Source organism: Leptonotus elevatus, chromosome 13 (assembly GCF_054856555.1).
Source record: "Leptonotus elevatus isolate MCC_2025b chromosome 13, RoL_Lele_1.0, whole genome shotgun sequence".
NCBI classification, from domain to species: Eukaryota; Metazoa; Chordata; class Actinopteri; order Syngnathiformes; family Syngnathidae; genus Leptonotus; species Leptonotus elevatus.
Window position 1 is genome coordinate 9,365,839 of NC_141251.1, and position 20,035 is coordinate 9,385,873.

The window sequence follows — 20,035 nt, forward strand, 5'->3', positions numbered from 1 at the left end:
AAAAAAAGAAAAAGAAAAAAAAGGAAAAAGACCATCCTAGAACATCTGAACTTTATTTGAGGCTAATCAGAGATACTTTTAAGGGTGGCGGGTATGTACTGACTTAAAAAAAATATATTTAAACTATGATTGGAATGTGATTGGTTAATTCTATAACCACAAGAGGTTGTGCACACTTTTTTATTTATTTCCTCTCTTGAAACATTTGAGTTGTAATTCAAATCAATTTATTTTGGTCTCATTTTTTTTTCAACTGGCATTTGCACATGATGAAGACTTTTTATAGCAACTGTACAGTAGATTTGCTACAAAACAAGTCAACCGAACAAGTTTTTGAACAACTACTGAGAATTCTTTTTTGGGGTTTGGTGTCATGTGGGGCATAATCTCATGGTTGTGGCTGGCACAATCTTCAGAGTTTCGGGGTCCAGTGTGGAGTTGATATATTCTTTCCATGCTTGTGTGGGTTTTCTCCGGCATCCTCTTTCTTTGTAGTAATAATAATAATAATAATAAGTCATTTTAATATCTAAAGTTAGTAAGTGACAACAAATCTTGAACAACATTGTTTATTAAAAATTGATCCTGCTGCAAAACCCTGAAAAGAACCCCCCAGAAAATATCCAAAGTCAACAATTCTTAAAGACGTACAAGTATAAAACATAACTAGAAAAATTCCCGCGGAAATTTTGAATGGGCCTGCTAACTCTTGCAACTCTTTTCAATGAGCAGTTTAAAATTTCAACCGTTGAAATCGCTCAAGAAATGTGGAAGTTATAATCAACTAAAAGTATTACTGCCCCTTTAAGAAACATGCACATTCACGCACATACATTTGATTTTAACTAACATTTCAATGAGCTGAACAGTTTAAAATTTCAACCATTGAAATCGCTCAAGAAATGTGCAAGTTAACCATAATCAAGATCAAATAAAGTATCTTACTGCCCCTTTAAGAAACATGCACATTCACGCACACACATTTGATTTTAAGTAACATTTCAATGAGCTGAACAGTTTAAAATTCAAACCATTGAAATCGGTCAAGAAATGTGGAATCTACCATAACTAACAGTATCTCACTGCCCCTTTACAAAACATGCACATTCACGCACACACATTTGATTTTAAGTTGTGAGGAGACGTCACGCACCAACACTCCATTGATTTGTATAGGATTACGCTCACCTCAAACAAAAGCCTCTCGCGACTTAACGGTTGAAGATGCAGATTCCAGAAATGGCTCGTTAGAACGGCAAGGGTTTGGGGAACGCGAGCATGTTCTCAGTTTTTTAATCGGATGAAAAATGACCAAATGAGAGCAGGTTGAAAACTTATGATTGATCGAAAATGAAGAGGCAAAAACGGCGAAAATTACATTGAAAAGAGATCAAAAATGTGCGACTTCTCCTCGCTTAAAGTGAAAATAAAGGTACTAAATGACACCTTAGCCAAATAAAACTTAGTTCTTCAGAAAGCAGAGGCTTGTGGCTACAAAATGTGCGAATTTGATGTCTAGTGAGCAAAGATTGTGGCCATGGTGACGAGTTGAAGTGAAACTTTTGGAAATATATTTTTTGGTTCCCGTCACTGAAAGCTTAATTGGGTATCAGAGTGGCGATTACACTCACTGTCTTTGAACCCGCACAGGGGGAAGAGCTTTCATTCCTTTTTTTTTTTTTTGACACTGAGCTAAAGATGGGAAAAATTCCAACAAAATGAGCTAAAATTCATATCAATCGGTTAACGTATGCGCGCGCAGCATCTCTTTGAAAAAGGTGCTTGATGTGTGATTTTGTCTTTCCTTTTCCCATTCATTCCTATGGGACTTTTATTTGGGAGTTTTTTGGGAATAGCGTCGCCATGGTAACTGGGAATTCTTAGAAAAATAATGCCGCACCGAGTCAGATCGAGCCGCATCGTTTGATACCTCATTCGTGCCGGTGCGATCTACGGTACGGGCCGCATTTTTGCGGAAAAATCGTGGAAGATGATATAATAATAAACGCAACAATAAACCCTTTTTTCTAGGATAGTAATATGTGCCTGCTTGCTCCGCAAGCAGCAGCTTCGCTGCTGCTTGCTCCGCTTAGCAGGCCCATAATGAGCCTAAGGCAAGCGGTGACAAAGCAGCTTTGCATAAGAGCAAGTGTTTGTTCTTAACTAGCCAAATATCTATATTTAAAAAAAAAAAAAATCTAAAAAGTCTGAGTTGAACAAAACAGCATCTCTTTACATTTTAATCAGTCAAACATCTGTTTGCCTCTCTGACAATAACACATGTGATCATTGGCGTGACATAGTCATTACTGAGGAAAGTCACAACTGTGTGCTTCCTCTAATTTCCTCATTGGGAATTTTAGTACCTTGTCAATTCATTAACCCTTTCAGCAAGCACTGAATTATGGCTAAAATGACAACCAATGCTGTTCGACAGAAGAAAAAAAAAATCTTTACAAAGCAATTAAAAAGGCCACAGTAACATGAAAACCCCCCCCACCTTTTCCCGCCAAGAATTAAGCCTCCAATAAAATATTGATATATTTGCCATACATTTATCATTCATAAACTACACCCAGTCAATCACAGGACACAAATAGAGACAGACAAGCACTCGTACTTACATTCGCACTGTCACTGAGTGGGAACTGAACCCACCAAAGTCAGCCAAGTGTACCACTAACCCACTTCGATATCCTCCTCAAACTTTCATCGTCTTCACATGCTAATGTTCTGGTTTACGTGTGAAGAAATCTGACTCAGTAACAGAAAGAAGGGAAAAAAAAGCGGATTCGAAGTGCAGTATTTTTGTGTGTGAAATGACGTAATGGAATATGATTATTCATTATCAGGTGAGAATAATGAAATAGTAAAGATTTGCATTACCAATTACTCTGGTTAAATATTCCATGACAAAGCCATTAATGCCCAATTAGCATCCCAAGGAATCGCATCAGTTCCAGTTCTCAGGGATTCGATACTAAATGCGACATGAGATGAATTCTTTGGATGTGAGCGCCTGCTCGTTGATGTCATTCCCCGCCGTCACTGTTTTGAGGGGTGACTTATCTCGGCTTTGATCCAGTCCTCCAAAGTCGGAAAATGGCCCTCAGAAGTGGAGTAGGGGTCTTTGGGATTCGGGCGAGCGAGGTGTGCTTTTCTTCCGCCATCTTGCCTTACAGCATTCACGCTGCTGCCGTTGCTCGTAGGACGAGGAAGAAGGTTGGTGTACGTGTTTGCATGAGGAAATGCCATCGCAGGCACGCTCGACTCTTGTTTGACCGAGATGTGAGGCTCTTGCTTCAGTTGGAATCCAGTCTGAGATTCTCTTTCTACTTGGCCCTTCAGAAACTCGTTCCTTTCCATCTCCTCCAACAGCGGGAAAGACCCGATCCCCTGAGCACCCTTTTCCGAACCCGGAACTGTGCTCTCAAATGTGTTCTGAAATGGATTGAGGGCACTAAAATTGTTCCATACATTTTGGAAGCCCTGGTTCTGGTTGTGGACCCGGTTGTCGAATGGCCCCTGGTGCTGCGATTGGAAGTGCGCGTGGGACTCGGGCTGGCTCATCACAGGAACTTGAGGAACTGCCTCCAAGCACTGCAAGTCCCTCATGGAGAGCTCAGGGAGGACGTTGCTCTCACAGGGGAAAGCAGAGGCATGGTTTTGGTGCGGCGGCCGACTGCTTTTAGCTTGCTGGGGCGGATTGGTCATGCCAGGAGAAGGATTGACGGGGACCGCATCCGTCGGAAGCATTGGGTTGGGGTTTGTCCAGGAATGGCTGACATTTGCGCGGTAAGGTTGGTTGAACGCGGGGTGTTGCTGCATTGGACGTGGAGGCTGCCTCGGGTACATGTTGGGGTCTGAAATATGAAAGTCACTTTTAGTACGTAGAGCTACAGAAATGAAGATGATAGATATGCGTTGTAACATATGTTAGTTTTTGTGTTATAGTCACAGATAACCTAATGGGAAACACTCATTCCAGTGTGTACCACCATTCCATGTAATACACACTTTAGAGTCTCTGCTGATCTAAAGCTTATATGATTGATATACATTTACAACCTAACTTGTAATATTTGTTGCATGAAATTATACAAATTTATTCCTAACAGAATCTCCTCCTCATATTGTGTTTCTCTTGGCTGCACTGCTTCCACTATGTCCGAGATGGCCAAGACCACATTCTGAGTGGCCTCTTGTTAATTAAAAAAAAAAAAATCTGGGTGGTAATTTAAGAATTTGATTGATTGATTTATTATTTATTTACAAACCTATAAAAGTATTCCAAAAATGCTAATAACAATTCAATGTATGTTTTCCATGGAAAATTGGTGAGAAATAGCCAAAATTAAAAAATAAAAATCTAGAAGAAAAAAAATATCTGTGAATATGCGAATCCGTGGTATGTAAGGGTCAAACTCTAGTTTTAAGTTGTATTATCACCATTCACCACTAGATGGCAGACATGGCATAGTTACACTTACACCTAATCTTTTACTGTCCTATACTACAACATGAGTAGGTCTTATACTGTAATTTTTTTTTGATGATTTGGAATGATATGCAGAACAAAGATGGTACCACAATAATTTTAATTAAATGTTTTTTTTTTGAGAGAGTTAATTTTATGTGAAAACACAAAGTGAGTTGGTTTGCTGTTCAGCAGTTTAGTGCCGTTCTTAAATGGTAGCTTTTATGCCAGGGCTCTATGCACAAAAAAAAAAAAAAAAAAAAAAATCCCAGTGCAGTTATTTTGATGTTTGCTTTAAACCAGAGGTGGGCATCGAGGGCCGGAGTCCTGCCGGTTTTGCATGTTGCCCTTCTCCAACACAGCTGATATATGATCAGCTCATCAGCAAGCTCTGCATAAGCCTAATATTGATGCTGTTGATTGGAATCAGCTTGTGTTGGAAGTGAGAAACCTCCAAAACCTGCAGGACTCCGGCACCTCTGCTTTAAACCCTTTGTTTTTGGTTTAGAATAGTGTATCTTCCATACATGCATTAAAAAAATGTGTTATTAAAAAAATGAAATGTATTAACTCATTCACTGCCATTGACGTCTATAGACGTCAAAAATTGATTTGAACTATTTTTATTAGTTAATTTTTTTCCCCACTTTTGTTAACAAGAGTATGAAAACCTAAAATAAATATTGTACATTTAGAACAGATATAAAATTTGTGATTAATCGTGAGTTAACTAGTGAAGTCATGCGATTAATTACGAAAAATTTTAATCGCCTACGCCCCTCATTTTTAATCATCTTTTCTTCTTTAAAAAAAAGTATTTTATTTTTTATTTTTAATAATCTTTTCTTTTAAAAAAAGAAAATATAAAAAATTAGGGGCATCAGGCGATTACATTTTTTATCATAATTAATCCCATGACTTCACTAGTTAACTCACGATTAATCACAAATTTTATATCTGTTCTAAATGTGCAATAAAAAAATCTAGGTTTTCATACTCTTGTTAACAAAAGTGGGAAAAAATGTTAAACTAATAGAAATAGTTAGAATGAATTTTTGACGTCTATAGCCGTCAATGGCAGTGAATGAGTTAAGAGCATGTATTTTTCACGTATGCATGTAGTTTGTCCATAATTAAAATGCTTTTTTGTCATGTTTGGAGTGCAGAATCTATGTGGCCACTTCCAGCATTCCAGTTGCTCTTTACCATGTGTACGGGTATATTCGATTTTTTGTTCAATCATATTTCAGCTTCTATGCGCAGCTATGTCAATCAAAGAATACTTTTTTTTTTAATGTCCTTGAGTCTATTGTAAGTCACTATATACAGTAGATAGAAGGTTTTTTTTGTGATTACTGTACCTTGCATATGATTCCTAGTATTCTGCGGCACTGCCATTTGCCTCCTCATAACAAGGCCAGAAAACGGAACAGCTAGAAAAATGCAGAAACATCTTTGTCACGTTCATGTATTTATGTACTCGCGCTGGATGTGAACATAATGTACATGGGCTAATATTTAACCGATTGTATTCAGTGGCAAATCTTACCTGACAATCCTGACATCTTCGTTAAGTTATCTCTGCTGCGTTTTTTCTTATTATAGCCGTAAGGGTCTAAGAGAAGAAAAAAAAGAAGAAGTTATCCAACTGAGAGGCTGCAACCATCAGGTGCATTCTTTCCAGGCGCACCGCTAACCTTTGTCATCGGGAAGATACCGGAAGTCCAGAGGCTCGCTGACTTCCCCGTCAGTCGGTCGGCGTAGCTGCATGTGTACAGTGAACGACTCTGTTATGGCGGTGTTGCAGAAAGGCGGCGTCTTAAAGACGATGGCCACTTGGCGATGAACGTCGGCTTGGGAGAAGGAGCCTTTGGCCTCCCAGCCGTCGGAGGAAAAAAATACTTCAATGTCATCTAAAGGAAAGAGGGAGAAAACGGAATGAATTGTACTCAAGCAAGAGTGCTATTACTTTAGGATAACCTAACTCAAGCGAAAGTAAAAAGTAGTGCTTCAAATGATTACTTGAGTAAGAGTAAGTATTCACTCCTAAAGTACTCAGTAACTGTTCTGTTTCATGTCAATGAGTCTCTTTGAAAACGTTGCTCTTCCGCGGCGGACGGTGCAAATTTGTGTAACATGAATTCACATGGTGTTCCACAGGGTTCAATTCTGGGGCCTATGCTGCTTTCGTTGTACCTGCCGCCCCTGGATTCCATCTTAAGAAAACTTCAGAGGTTGATTCGAGTGACTGCATGATTTGCAACGAGTTGAGCAATTCTAGTCCAGCAGAACTACTGTAGCTATCTCGCAAAACTAAAGGAACACTTCCTAAGCCGCATGGGCATGGGGAATACAAGAAGAACACAACACTTGTTGAATCAATCAGTTGAACGGAATTAAGAAGACAGGAACAGAAACCAAATTGACACCAATGTACCTTTTTGCACTTTATCACAAAGCAAGAAGATCTCATCTCCTCCTTTCACAGAGCCGCTGTTGCTGTTGACCCGACAGATCCTCAGCTCTGCAGTGTTCGGGGCCCCTGTTGTTTTCAACATTGTGGCATGTCAGCTTGTAAACACATTTTGTGTGTCAAAACAAACACGTTGTGGCTGAGCAGTAACATTCAAGTTGAAGCTTCACCAAGTTGTCTGTTGTCAGAAGAGGAAGCACACCATGGTAACTCTCTTGTTTGAGGGTTTGTGTGTGTATAGTATACCACTTCCCCTTTTTCAATGTGTGTGTGTGGTCTTGTTTTTGTTACATAGTAGGGGCCGACATTTCGGGATTTTACAGAGTTGTGGGGCCCACCCGTCCATGTGGGGCCATTTTGCTGGGCCCCACAAGTTTAAACCTCTTTTTGATGTTCAAGAGTTGGTTTTAGAGTTTAGCTTTGAATTAGGTTATGGTTGAGGTTAGGGTAAGGAATAGGGGTAGGCACTCATTTTTGATGGTTGGGGTTAGGGGAAGGCTTAGGGAAAGGCATTATGTCAATGAGATGGCCCCACAAAGATAGTAAAACAAACTTCTGGGTGTGTGTGGTCTCGTTTTTGTCAAATAGTGGGGCCAACATTTCGGGATTTCACAGAGTTGTGGGGCCCACCCGTTCATGTGGGGTATTTTGCTGGGCCCCACAAGGTTAGACCTCTCAAGACTTGGTTTTAGAGTTTAGCTTTGAATTGGGTTATGGTTGAGGTTAGTGTAAGGAATGGGGAGGGGTAGGCAATCATTTTTGATGGTTGGGGATAGGAAATGCATTATGTCAATGGGATGGCCCCACAAAGATAGTAAAACAAACGTCTATGTGTGTGTGTGTGTGTGTGTTTGTTTGTGTGTGTGATAAACACTAAATTAGTTCACAAGTGACTGAAGCACCTGCAACCGTTTTGAGACACATACTACTGTATGCAATAATTCCTGCGGGTGTAAATGCACTTGAACAATAAACAGTGGGGTGTTTTTCTACTGTTCCACAAATATTAGCATACTTGACTCTTAAGTCCCCGTGCTCCAAATGAGTTGTATTTTCAAAGCACTCACCCGATTAAATGTGCCTACTTGCAACATGTCATGTTACTTAACACTACAAAAACCTGTGTCGCACGGTTGTGGGTGCCACTTCTCCAATCGCCAACGTCACATGCGCGGCCGACCACATCATCCGCAAAAGGAGATCTTGCAGTTCATCTGCTAATGTTACGCACGGATGCCAGCGAGTTTATTTTCTGTTTAGGCTACGTTCCATCCCATAACGGACCGGTGCACGCGCCCTGTTACGCCGAGTTATGTGACGCGTCCAGTCCTTGCTGGGTCACCGGTATTATTGACCACAGTAGTTGGTGAGCAATGACATTATTACACTTTATCCAAATGATTACGGAACCCAAAATAAGGACCCAACCAGTAGGTTTCAATAGGGAAGAACATGAGAAAAGAATGAAATATACAGGAAGTTACATGAGGTTAACAAGCTCTTTTGTTATCAGATATACATTTTAGTTGAATTGTTTTTTGTTTTACAGCGCTTTGATTCATTTTATGCTGGTGTGTCATTAAGAATGATCAAAAATTAGATGAGCAGGGCACATCTGCAAAGTGGCTGATTTGAGCGGAATGCATTTCAGTTTTATATTCATATTTTAACTATGAAGGACCAAAACTGCCAAAATACAAACAATAGGGATTTAAAGATAGATATATAAATAATCAATATCGAATTGAGTTTCCTTTTTGAGCCTGATATTGATTCATAAAACCATGAATTGGTTATTTTTTAATCTCTTTTTTCCCATAAATTCATAAGAAAATAACTTTTTAAAGGTCAAATTTTCTGTTGGGGGGGGGGGGGGGGGTATCTTACGGTTTTTTTGAAATTTTCTGTTATTATTATTTTAAAAGTATTTTCCTACATGTATGAATTGACTTTCATGAATTCAAAATATTTTCAATTCATATTTGGAATTATTGAATTTGAATTATGAAAATATTTGTATCTCATCCTTGCTGATGTCAATGTTTGTGTAGCCCTTAAGTGATTATAACACGTTACTTTCATTTAACCAGTTACTGCTTGGAATTTACTTTTTGTGATTTTTTATCATATCTTTGATATTTAAGAAGAATTCATGTTCCATAAGTAATCAATATCGGATTGAATTGAAGTGAATTAAATCAAAATGAAAAAAAAATTGAAATTGAATCAAATGAGAAAATTAGAATTGATACCGAGCCCTAAAAAAACAAATACATAAATAAATAAAAACTGAACACAAAACAAATGCAAAAAAAAAAAAAGTATATCAATGGAAATAAAAACAAAAAATATATAAATCAATAAAAATGAATAAAAAAAATAAAAAGCATAAATATACAGTATATAGAATTAAATATCAGTCAATCAATAAAAACGCTTTGCTGTCATATTAATTTCACATTTCAGAACATGTCTGCATGAAATACAGAAGGAAATGTTATTCAAATGAGGGGGCGGTCCTAATTGAGTCTTGGGTTAAATGATTTTCTTATGCAATCTCACCTGATACTAAGCGCTGCCATTTCGACGGTGAAATAAATTAACATGAGAGCAGTGCTTTTATTTATTGATTGATATTCAGTTCTATTTCATAACTATTTTTGTATTAGACATTTTTTATTTCTAATTTTGGTATTTGTTTTTATATTTGAACTCATTTTTACTTTGTATATATTTTGTTTTTATCTCCATTTATATAACTTTTTTTTGTATTTAATTTTTTAATTATATTTTTTTTAGATATTGTTTTTTATTTTCACTTTTATTTATTTATTCTTTTATCTTTTGGCAGTTTTGGACCTGCATTTGAACAGTGGTTAAAGGATGACCAAAACATGAAAAACATTACCTATACAGGCACTACAGACTTCATTTAATCAATGTATTTATGTATTTAATCATTTTCCTATTGCTTCCTGCTGAAAAAAAAAAGAAGAAGACACTCACGGTTGTCATAGATGGGGTTGCTGACGACAGGGTGGAGTACTCGAGTGTAGTGGCTGTTGCCGTCCTGCAGGAAGACCTGTATACACAAGCGCACCACGTTCAGGTCATACTCTTCTGTCTGCAGCAGCTGCTCTTGCGGCACTGTGGTCACACACATGCACAGACACACACACAGACAGATACACCAATATGATTGTTATTATCAGACAGCAATTGCACAGCATATTTTGACATTGCAAATTTGCACATATAACAAGCTCATTTGTGAGTTGATGGCACATAAATTAAAGAGCAATTGATAGAATGCAGAAAAGACTCCTGATAATTTCTATATGAAGAATAAATTACAAATGATAAATATCTCAATTGGTGCAACAAGCCTGAGATACACCAAACAAACGTTTTCGCTCCCCACCCACAATTTCATCACAGTGACGCTGAGCAACGTCACAGCAGAGTGGAAAGAAGTCTTGGCAGCACGCCGTGCATGTGTGTGCGCCGCGTGTGTATAACCTGGCAACACAAGTGCCCGAAATGGCTCGTGACGTGTGTGAAAGTAATGTAGTGGGGCCAGAAAGTGTGTGAGTGAATCTTTGACTGCTATGCACGAGATGGAAACTCATTCATCTCAAACGTGTTGTGTAGCGTAAACATTGCAAATAGCTTGTTGGCTAGTTTCCCTGTTGGGCGTCTGCGCTTACAGTGAATGCATGCGTGACATCTTTCTTCCTATTAATACATTGGATCTAGTTGCACAGATTTATTTATTTTTACTTTAATGGCCCAATTATAGTTATTACCACTAAAACTGTTTATATGTAAACCAACTAAATCCTCCTATCTTATACACATTTATATTTCTACAATGTACTTCTTACATTACAATACTGTCAATCTGAAAATATGTTGACGTATATTGCAAAGAAACTTGAGCACTGCCGCAAAGGTCTACTGACAACAACAATCAAAGAATGCACTACCCTCAACTCGTCTCTAAAAGGTGTCGATCAAGTGATAACTAAACTAGCATTGCCTGTTAACAGATAACACACAGATATTGGGCACTTTCTCAGGTTCACAAGGCATGGGTCTGACATGGGAGTTTGCTTGAGTGTGTTGGGATGAAAAGAGAGAGGAAGTAATGCAGCAAGAAGTCAAGTTTCAGAGCAGAAGTGAGCGAGAGAGAGAGAGAGGGCTAGCTAGCTAATGAAATGCTATCACTCTCTCTCTTTCTCTCTCTCTCTCTCTCTCTCTCTCTCGCTCACTTCTGCTCTGAAACTTGAATTTGAACTAATGAAATGCTAGCTAATGAAATGCTAGCTAGCTACCTAGCTCCTCTCTCTCTCTCTCTCTCTAGCTAGCTAGCATTTCATTAGCTAGCTAGCTAGGTAGGTAGGGAAAGCGGCAAAGCCACTCTTGTCAAAAATCAATCAAGTTTGAAAAATATAGAGGCACCATTAAAGTGGATGTGGTTTCACAACTTACTGCATATCATGCAAGTCAGATTTTTTTGTAATTACAGGCTGTCCTTGGCTCAGGAATTATGAATGGTGCCCACTTAGATACCGCCATAATTACTGTTGTACATGTCATTGTTTTATTATATTTAGTGACAACTGTACATTTTCTGTTTGTCATACAAATATTTGCTGTAGTTGTGAGATTTTGAGGTTACTAATAGCTTATTTGCACAACAGCATAATGTTGTGAACTTGTGATTCAGCACATGAAGGGATGCTCATTTGCCACATTAACTCATTCACTGCCATTGACGGCTATAGACGTCAAAAATTCATTTGAACTTTTTCTATTTCTATTTTTTCCACTTTTGTTACAAGAGTATGAAAACCTAGAATTTTTTTATTGTACATTTAGAACAGATATAAAATTTGTGATTAATCATGAGTTAACTAGTGAAGTCATGCGATTAATTACGATTACATTTTTTAATCGACTCACGCCCCTAATTTTTAATAATCTTTTCTCTTTTTTTTATCGCGTCAGGCGATTAATTTTTTTAGTTGTAAATAAGTGCATGACTTCAATAGTTAACTTACGATTAATCACAAATTTTATATCTGTTCTAAATGTACAATATTTTTTTTCTAGGTTTTCATACTCTTGTTAACAAAAGTGGAAAAAAAAGTTAAACTAATAGAAATAGTTCAAATTAATTTTTTACGTCTATAGCCGTCAATGGCAGTGAATGAGTTAACTACCATTTGAATGTGGCCTAGGGGTGTTTTAATCCTTATTTACTACTGAGTAACCCCTCCCCCCTCCCTCCACCCCACACAGCCCAGTCAACCCCTTCCCCCTTTAACGAATCCTACATTCCCAGCTCTCACGTGGCATTTTCCATGTGCTCAATTGAGCAACTGTGACCAAGAATGGGGAAGTAGTCTAACGCTGGTTTGCACCGCTGTTTGTCTGTCTGCACAGTGGCAAAATGGAAAGAGGAGGGGACATGGCATTTCACTCCGTATCTAAAATCTGACTTTTGGCTTGACGTGAGAAGAAATGGGTCAGGCTCTTTTGAAATGTTTCAACCACAGCAGCAGCAACAAGAGGATAATAATGAGCAAAGACAGCTAAGTACTGACAATGACAATTATGTAATGACATAATTACATTAAAGGGGAAACAAAGGAAACAATATTTTCCAGATGCCAATCTCAAATAATAATTTTAAAAGTTGCCAGACTGCTGAGACATGAACAGTCACACTACACCACTTTGATCCCAGTGAAAAGAAAAGCTAATTTTTACATACTGAGAAGCCAATCACATTCCTTCGGGGCATTTTGTTATCATATCTGATGCTAAGGATTAGAATACAATGTGATGCGTTATATTCCCTGTTGCAACAATGTGCTGGAGCCTAACCCATTATTTATATGACTCGGCTTGAACGTGTTGAGAAAATGCAATATATAAAGTTTTCTTTTCAAATCTTAGTTAGGGCCTTCTTTTGTGGAGTTTGCACGGTCTCCCCGTGCTCCTGTACATTCACTGTGGGTTCATTTATGGCATCTTAATTGCTAGAGATAGACCGATATCCTTTTTACAGGGCTGATACCGATACCGATTATCGGTAGTCAGGGAGGCCAATAATTGAAGCTGATATACATTTGCAGGAAAAAAAAAAAGTTGGTGTCAAAAATGTTAATAATAAAATAATAATAAAAACTCCAGCACTTGACTGCTTAAATGCCTTCAAGTACATGTTTATTAAACAGCTTTTGTGATTTGCAACATGTTAAAGGTTTTTTGTTTGCCATCAGCTTTTGCACCAACTATAATGCCAACTCCCAAATAGCCACTAATTCGCGGGCTAACTGTTAGCTTGCGGGCTAACCATTCACCCACACGCTAACCCCAGGATAACTCCCAAATAGCCGCTAAAAAAAGGCTATTAGGTTAGCCCGCGAGCTAACCTAATAGCCGTTAATTTGCGAGCTAGCTAGTTAGCTTACAGGCTAATAGCCGCTAATTCGCGAGCTAACCGTTAGCTCACGGGCTAACCTAATAGCCGTTAATTCGCGAGCTAGCCGGTTAGCTGAACGGTTAGCTCGTGGGCTAACCATTCACCCGCAGGCTAACTCCCAAATAGCTGCTAATCCGCAAGCTAGCCGTTAGCTCGCTAATTGCTGCTTATTGGCTGTTAGCACTGCACGAGCAACAAATCAGATGGTGCTGTGGGCGGGCCAATGCTGCAGGGAGTCAACAGCCGCTGACTTAGAGCAGCCGGAGGAGAAGAGCGCCCATCGGAGCAAAAATAACAGATAATCGGTCTATCCCTATTAATTGCATGGTTGTTTGTCTATATGTGCATGACTGGCTGGCGATGAGTCCATTGTGTATGCTGCCTCTCGTCAGCTGGGACAGGCTACAGGTCACTCGAGAACCAAATGAGGGCAAATGTTTTGAAACAGACGGTTGGAAGCTTTAACGTTGTCCCTAACTGAAGGTGGTAACAAATCGAACACACAATCCACTTTTATCACTTTGGTTCACATGACTCCGTTATCGAAGTTGTCCTCAAATAGCAACGAAAATAACAAAGCATCAAAAGACTCACCATTGAAGGGGTTGATTCCTCTTTTAATCCTTTGTAAAATGGCATCTTTCACCTCCCGCTTCTTTACACACCGGATACCCAGATTCTGGAAACTGAGGGAATCATAACATACTACATGAGCACAACAACTCCAGAGGTACATTGTGGCACAAAACTGCAAACAATTAGTTAGCAGGCTGCTTCCTGTTTCTGGCGCTAAAATGGGCTGTGAAGTCATGATTCTGTTGGTTCTGTACAGTGACTCAAACAGTGGAAATAAATATCTATAAAATGTAATAAGCTCTTCCTGCTCTTCCTTCCATGCACCACCCCCTCTACTACATGAACTCTATTTGTGTAATCTTGCTAACGGCATCAGCCCCATTTATTGTTTTACAGTATGTCAAAATGAGATAAGAAATGGTCATTAACGCATTCACTCCCAGCCATTTTCCCGGCTGTTTTACTGGATTTTGAGTGATTTAGCAAGGGCCACAGAATATTGTGTTCTATTGCTATAAAAACATACAAACGCCTACCCAAAAAAGATTAGAGTCTCTTCTTTCATCAGGAAAAAAAAGTATATTTCCATCTGTTTCCGTTTTGCAGCAATTGGCATTAGAATATAGATAAGTTTCATCATTATTCACAATTTTTTTGCAACATGGCCCTGGTTGATCTCCTATACTCTGCTGCCACCTGCTGGCCGTTCTTGTAATAACTAACATTGCTGCAAGCACTCTCTTCAGTTCAGAGGCTGCATCAAAGCCTTCTGTATGCGCTGGCATTAAAAAAAAAAGTCTAAATATGTCTTTGGGACCACGCATATTTAAAATAGAAAGTATTTATATGTTTTTGGGAGCAAGTGAGTTAAAAACAACAAAGCAGGTTGTGGTAGTCTACAACATTTGCATGGTGCTTCATGAGATAATTACAAATTAGACACACTAAAACATTCTGACTCATTCACACATAATCGAGCAGTTTACACACACCCTCAGTTTTCCCTTTCTACCACACATACAGACTGTAGCTGTGATGTCATTCGGGGAATTCCCACGGTGCCATGCTTCGTTCGTTTTTGTGTGTTTGTTTATTTGTGATGCCTGACATATAGCGACAGTGACCAAAGTGATAATGACTCAGCGACATGTCAGCACAGGTCACTATGGAACTCACGCGATTACTTTGCGATCCGGCCCAAACTCGGCCTCGTAGTAGCCATCTTTGCAGTCCTTGCCCACCAGATCGTGAGGATGTGGCCTGTAAGGCTCATTCTTCGTCACCAAATAAACACACACTTTGCCCTTGCCGCAGTAATTCAGAATCTGCGCAGAGGGACGAGCGAGTGGTTGGAAACGTTTTTGTTACGAGGCATGTGCAAGGAAAGTCAGTTGACAAGTTGATTTGATTGGCTATAATACACAGCGGTTCACCTGCAGACTGGGGTAGGTCCTGTTGTTGTCCGTGCTATTCTCACCGGGGATGCTGCCAGCTGAGCGACCCTCACACTTGTACCGGAAGCGCATTCCTCGCGGCCTGGGTTGCTCAAAAATGCGGATCGCCGGCTCGCCCACTAGGGAGGGAAGATGGTCCGATAGCTATTCATTTGGTTGTTAATGCTTGTTTCATGTATCACAATTACTGCGTGCGCTACTGGTCACTCATAAGGGGAAGAATGTATTTTCTTTAACAATAAAATGTTCTATGCAGCCCCACTAGTCTAAATATGGTATTCTCGTTAGAGGAATATGAGTTAAGCAGCAAAATCCAGCTGTTTTTAATCCATCTCAGGGGCGGCCATTTTGCCACTTGCTGTCGACGGAAGATGACATCAATGTTTCTCAGGTAACAGCCAATCACAAGCGCAGCTTGATTGGTCGTTGCCTAAGCCCTGAGTAACTGCGATGTCATCTTCAGTCGACAGCAAGAGACAAAATGGCCGCCCCCGAGACGGATAAAAGCGGCTGGATTTTGCTTCATAACTCATATTCCACAAATGTAATATTAATCAGAATGTCATGTTTAGACTCGTGAGGTCACATATTATTGTCAAGAAATGTTTAAGGTTGACTTCCGCTTGAAATGAAACTGATCATTTTATATTTGCTTGATAAAAGCACAAATGGTAGGCACACTTTATGTTACGTGAAGACTCGATACGTGATACTCAAGTGTCATGTCTTTGGTTGTCATAGTTGCTTGTTACTGTAAAACTAGTGTCTCTCATGCTACTAGAGACAAATTCCTTGTTTGTTTTTTTACACACAGTACCTGGCCAATAAAGATAATTCCGATTCTATGACTACTACAAACAATATGTGTAAAATTAGCTTATACTGCACTGTGCCGCCTTGTAGCACCCTATAATGTAATAATTTCCTGAAAATACAATAATGCCTAAAAACGTAATGAAATTTGCACTTAACTCGATCAAAAATTTAATAATTTCACCCATAATGTGATTTTTTTTTTAAAGTCTTGATGATATAATATGTAATAGCAATTTTACCGTTAACATTTATCATATCCCAGATGTCTTTGTGGCACAGCGGTTCTAATCAAATGGGCGGAGCTTACTTTGATTAGCTCTCTGCAGAGTTAGTTTAACATTAAATAAATCAACTCCAACACTGACCTCAATTTAAATCTGACACTGTTAAAAATACACTTTGGGGGTTGAAATCAACTCATTTAAACATTTAACACCAACAATTTAACACTCCGGGGTTGTTGCTGTGAATGTATATAACAGTCTTAGATTGTCAAAATGTAGACGTTTTGAATGAATGAATATGATATTATCTATTTGTAAAGTTTCTAATGATAAGTTTTGACAAGAAAAAAAAAAAAAAAGACGACCCTCCTGAAAATGTAACAAATCCCCAATAATGAAATAAAGTATCACATTATTGGTAAAAATGTTATTTAAATATCAGTCAGGATTTTTTTTTGTTACATCATTGGCGAAATGATTACATTATTGGGGTTTATTACATGTTTGATCAAGCTGAGTGCAAATGAGCATTTATTACATTTTCAGGATATTATTCGATTATAGAGTGCGACACGCCTTTTGCATATTTTAAAATGTAATTTAATTGAAAGATATCCAGAATTCCCTGATAAATTGTGGCTGTCTGACTGAAACAAACGTAATACTCTTCCAATTTGTTGCGATGTTCGTTTCAGAGCCACACACAGCAGGTACAAATCTGTATATAGAGTGACCTCATTTTTTTATACAGTTTTATCCTTCAAAGTGCTTTAAACATATGTAAACTTAATAAAACACAATTTCTAAACCATTGAAAATGTATTTGAAGAAAAAAATAGCGCAAGCTGAAATGATTTGTAGTGCTGTGCAATAGGGACACATTTTCATATCCCGTCATACAGTACAGTATGCATTGCGAGTTATATCTTGATAACAATATACAGTATATCCCAATATAGTGTTTATTATTGTGTATCTTCAAGTGGGAAATTGTCATTCAAAATGAGCATGTCTACCATTTAACCAGTACAGTATAATCAACACTTTCAGAGGTTAAGTTTTAGGAACACAAGTTTGCTCGCTTGTTGTGACACGAATGCGAAACCTCTTAAAATAGCTTGTTGCTTTTTTTTTTTGTTTCGTTTGTTTGAACATGTGTTTTACAAGTTGAGAGATAAGAAAAGATTGACTTGACACAATAACTTGTTCCATGAAAATATATGATGCCATTTTATTTTCATCACTTTGTGGCTTTGGTCTTAATGCTCGCGCTTAGTCGCAAATTTTCCCGCTCTGTACAGTTCTTCATGTCGTGTCTTTAAACAGTCAACATGCTGGAGTCGCTAGTGACAACTTGCTGGTGGCATGTTTTCCGACTGTTGTCTTGACTTTTTTACAAACAAACCACGGAAATACAGTTCCCCCTTTTCAACATCAACGCTTTCGCTCGCTTCCACTTTGTTATTTGCTCATTAATCTCTCTGCGCCTGCCATGTTGTTCACAGTCATGCTCCTCTAGCGCTCTCATCCCACAAGAAAAACCAATTCATACTCTGTAGGGGCGCATACACACTGCACAGACTTGTTGATTGAACTCAACTCACACGTGAAAGCGTTGAGTATCGCATTACAGTCACATCTTTAGCGCATCATCCCTACGCACACTCTCCAGGCATCGACAATGAACGCTTAATCCAAATGTTGCATTTGATGTGGCTCTCCTTTCCCACATCTGAGGGCATTCCAACAATAATGAACCACGATGCGCTTTTTGCAACATTTGAGGTCAATACTGTGTTTCTTACGACTCTCCCCCAACGGTGACTGTGTGAGAGGAACTAGAAGTGAACCAGGAAGTTTCATGCGGTGTCGACAGAACTTGGATGTGGCAGGTGCCCCAACCAGACTTAGACGCTCACTCACTCACACTCACATTGCAAGGGTGTCAGTATAAAACAAGCCCTGTCGCATTTCTGTCCCAGCTGTGGGGTGTACCGTTGGAAAAATGTGATGCTCACAGCATAATGTCAGTCTCAATTCGTTTGAGTCCCACAAGCTCATAAAACAAACACCACTTGATTGTTTCCCTCACAAAAAAAAATGGGGAAGTGAAAGTACATTGCTATGCATTTGTGATGGAGTTTTTTTTGGGGGGGGTCGTTGACTCTTGAATTGTACTTACCCTGGTGTGGGTCGTCTTCAAGCATGGAGGAGTAAAGAACTAGAAGAAAAGAAACACTATGACGTCAAACTGGGTCTATGCTTAAAGTTGGGCTCTGTGTTGCAAAATAGAAATTTCCTGACATAATGCAAAAAGTAGGCACTGTTTAATAAATTGACACACAGACACAAAAAAGTTGTCATTTTCGAGATGTAGTACTGTACTGTACTACATTACTGTTGTCACTCTGGAGCCACATTCACCAATCACATGATACAACGTTTTACTAATGTCCTTTTTCAATTATTACAATGTATTATGTTCAAATACAGTAGTTTCTGTCCAATAAATACGAGGGGGATTGCTACTCACCATCCATGATGCACATGCAAACACACTGTTGACTTGTCACAGGCTTCTGACTCGCACAGAATCAGTGACACAGGACTAGAATAGTGGAGTCGGTAAAGGAAGTGCCCGGGCGGAAATCCCCTCGCAAGAAAGGGCCAATCAGGAGCTTGTGAGTCATTCCAGAGATCTTACACACGACGAAGAAAGTTCATGTTTAGAACTTTTTTTTTTCATTATCTTGTTCATTTTTAGAACTGCTGAAGTCGCGATAAAATAAAATAATAATAATAACAATAACAATAACAATAACAATAGCAATAACAATAACAATAACATCATGATTATTGTATAACGTTGGCGCCAATTAAATGTTGATATGATGTAATATATATATATATATAAAGCTAACTTGTAACATTCAACGTTGCTTTCATTTTACAGGAAAAAAAAACTGCTACATTTCACCATTTTCTCTCGCAGTGGCCAGAGATTATTGTTTGATCTGGATATGTGTGTGACATCATTGTTTTATTTTTTCCTCTCTGCTTGTTGAAAAGAACTGGATCTATCTGTTCCCAAACAGGCCCCATAAAATGTGAATTTGAGACAGAAAATAAAGCACATACAGATGTAAAAGTTTGGATGGATATAAATTAAAGGTGCTGAAAGTGATTAATTTCCTCTTCCTTAATAGAAAAGATTTGTGTCTATTCTATTCAATTCAGTACGAGACTAGACTACAACTACAGGTCAAGTGCAACTAAAAACTCAACTCAAGTGTTACTACATGACAGCAAGGGACTGCATTTATATCATTAACAAGTTTCTAGTATGAAGAACTATTTACAAAGACAGCAGTTTGAAGAAGCAATAATGCTGTATACATTTAACGAATACAATTGTGCATTATTGATAATAATAAACAGAAACTACCCCGATATGTATTATCCGTGATTCTATGGGATTGCTCTTTCTTTTGTCAGTAGGCCGTCTGACGTCCTCTGGGTTTG

General features: G+C 38.6%; 1 protein-coding gene across 1 annotated transcript; it reads right to left on the reverse strand.

The window, feature by feature from the left end:
- Window positions 1-1,225: 1,225 nt before the first annotated feature.
- Window positions 1,226-19,135, reverse strand: rel (REL proto-oncogene, NF-kB subunit). The gene is made up of 11 exons (XM_086092989.1): window positions 19,047-19,135; window positions 18,696-18,734; window positions 15,453-15,592; window positions 15,196-15,344; window positions 14,038-14,129; window positions 9,957-10,097; window positions 6,915-7,019; window positions 6,175-6,390; window positions 6,027-6,092; window positions 5,839-5,910; window positions 1,226-3,863 (listed from the first exon to the last, which is right to left on the reverse strand). Exons 1-11 carry the CDS (start codon window positions 19,060-19,062, stop codon window positions 3,046-3,048), a joined length of 1,854 nt encoding a protein of 617 aa, XP_085949115.1. The 5' UTR covers window positions 19,063-19,135; the 3' UTR covers window positions 1,226-3,045.
- Between the last annotated feature and the right edge of the window lie 900 nt (window positions 19,136-20,035).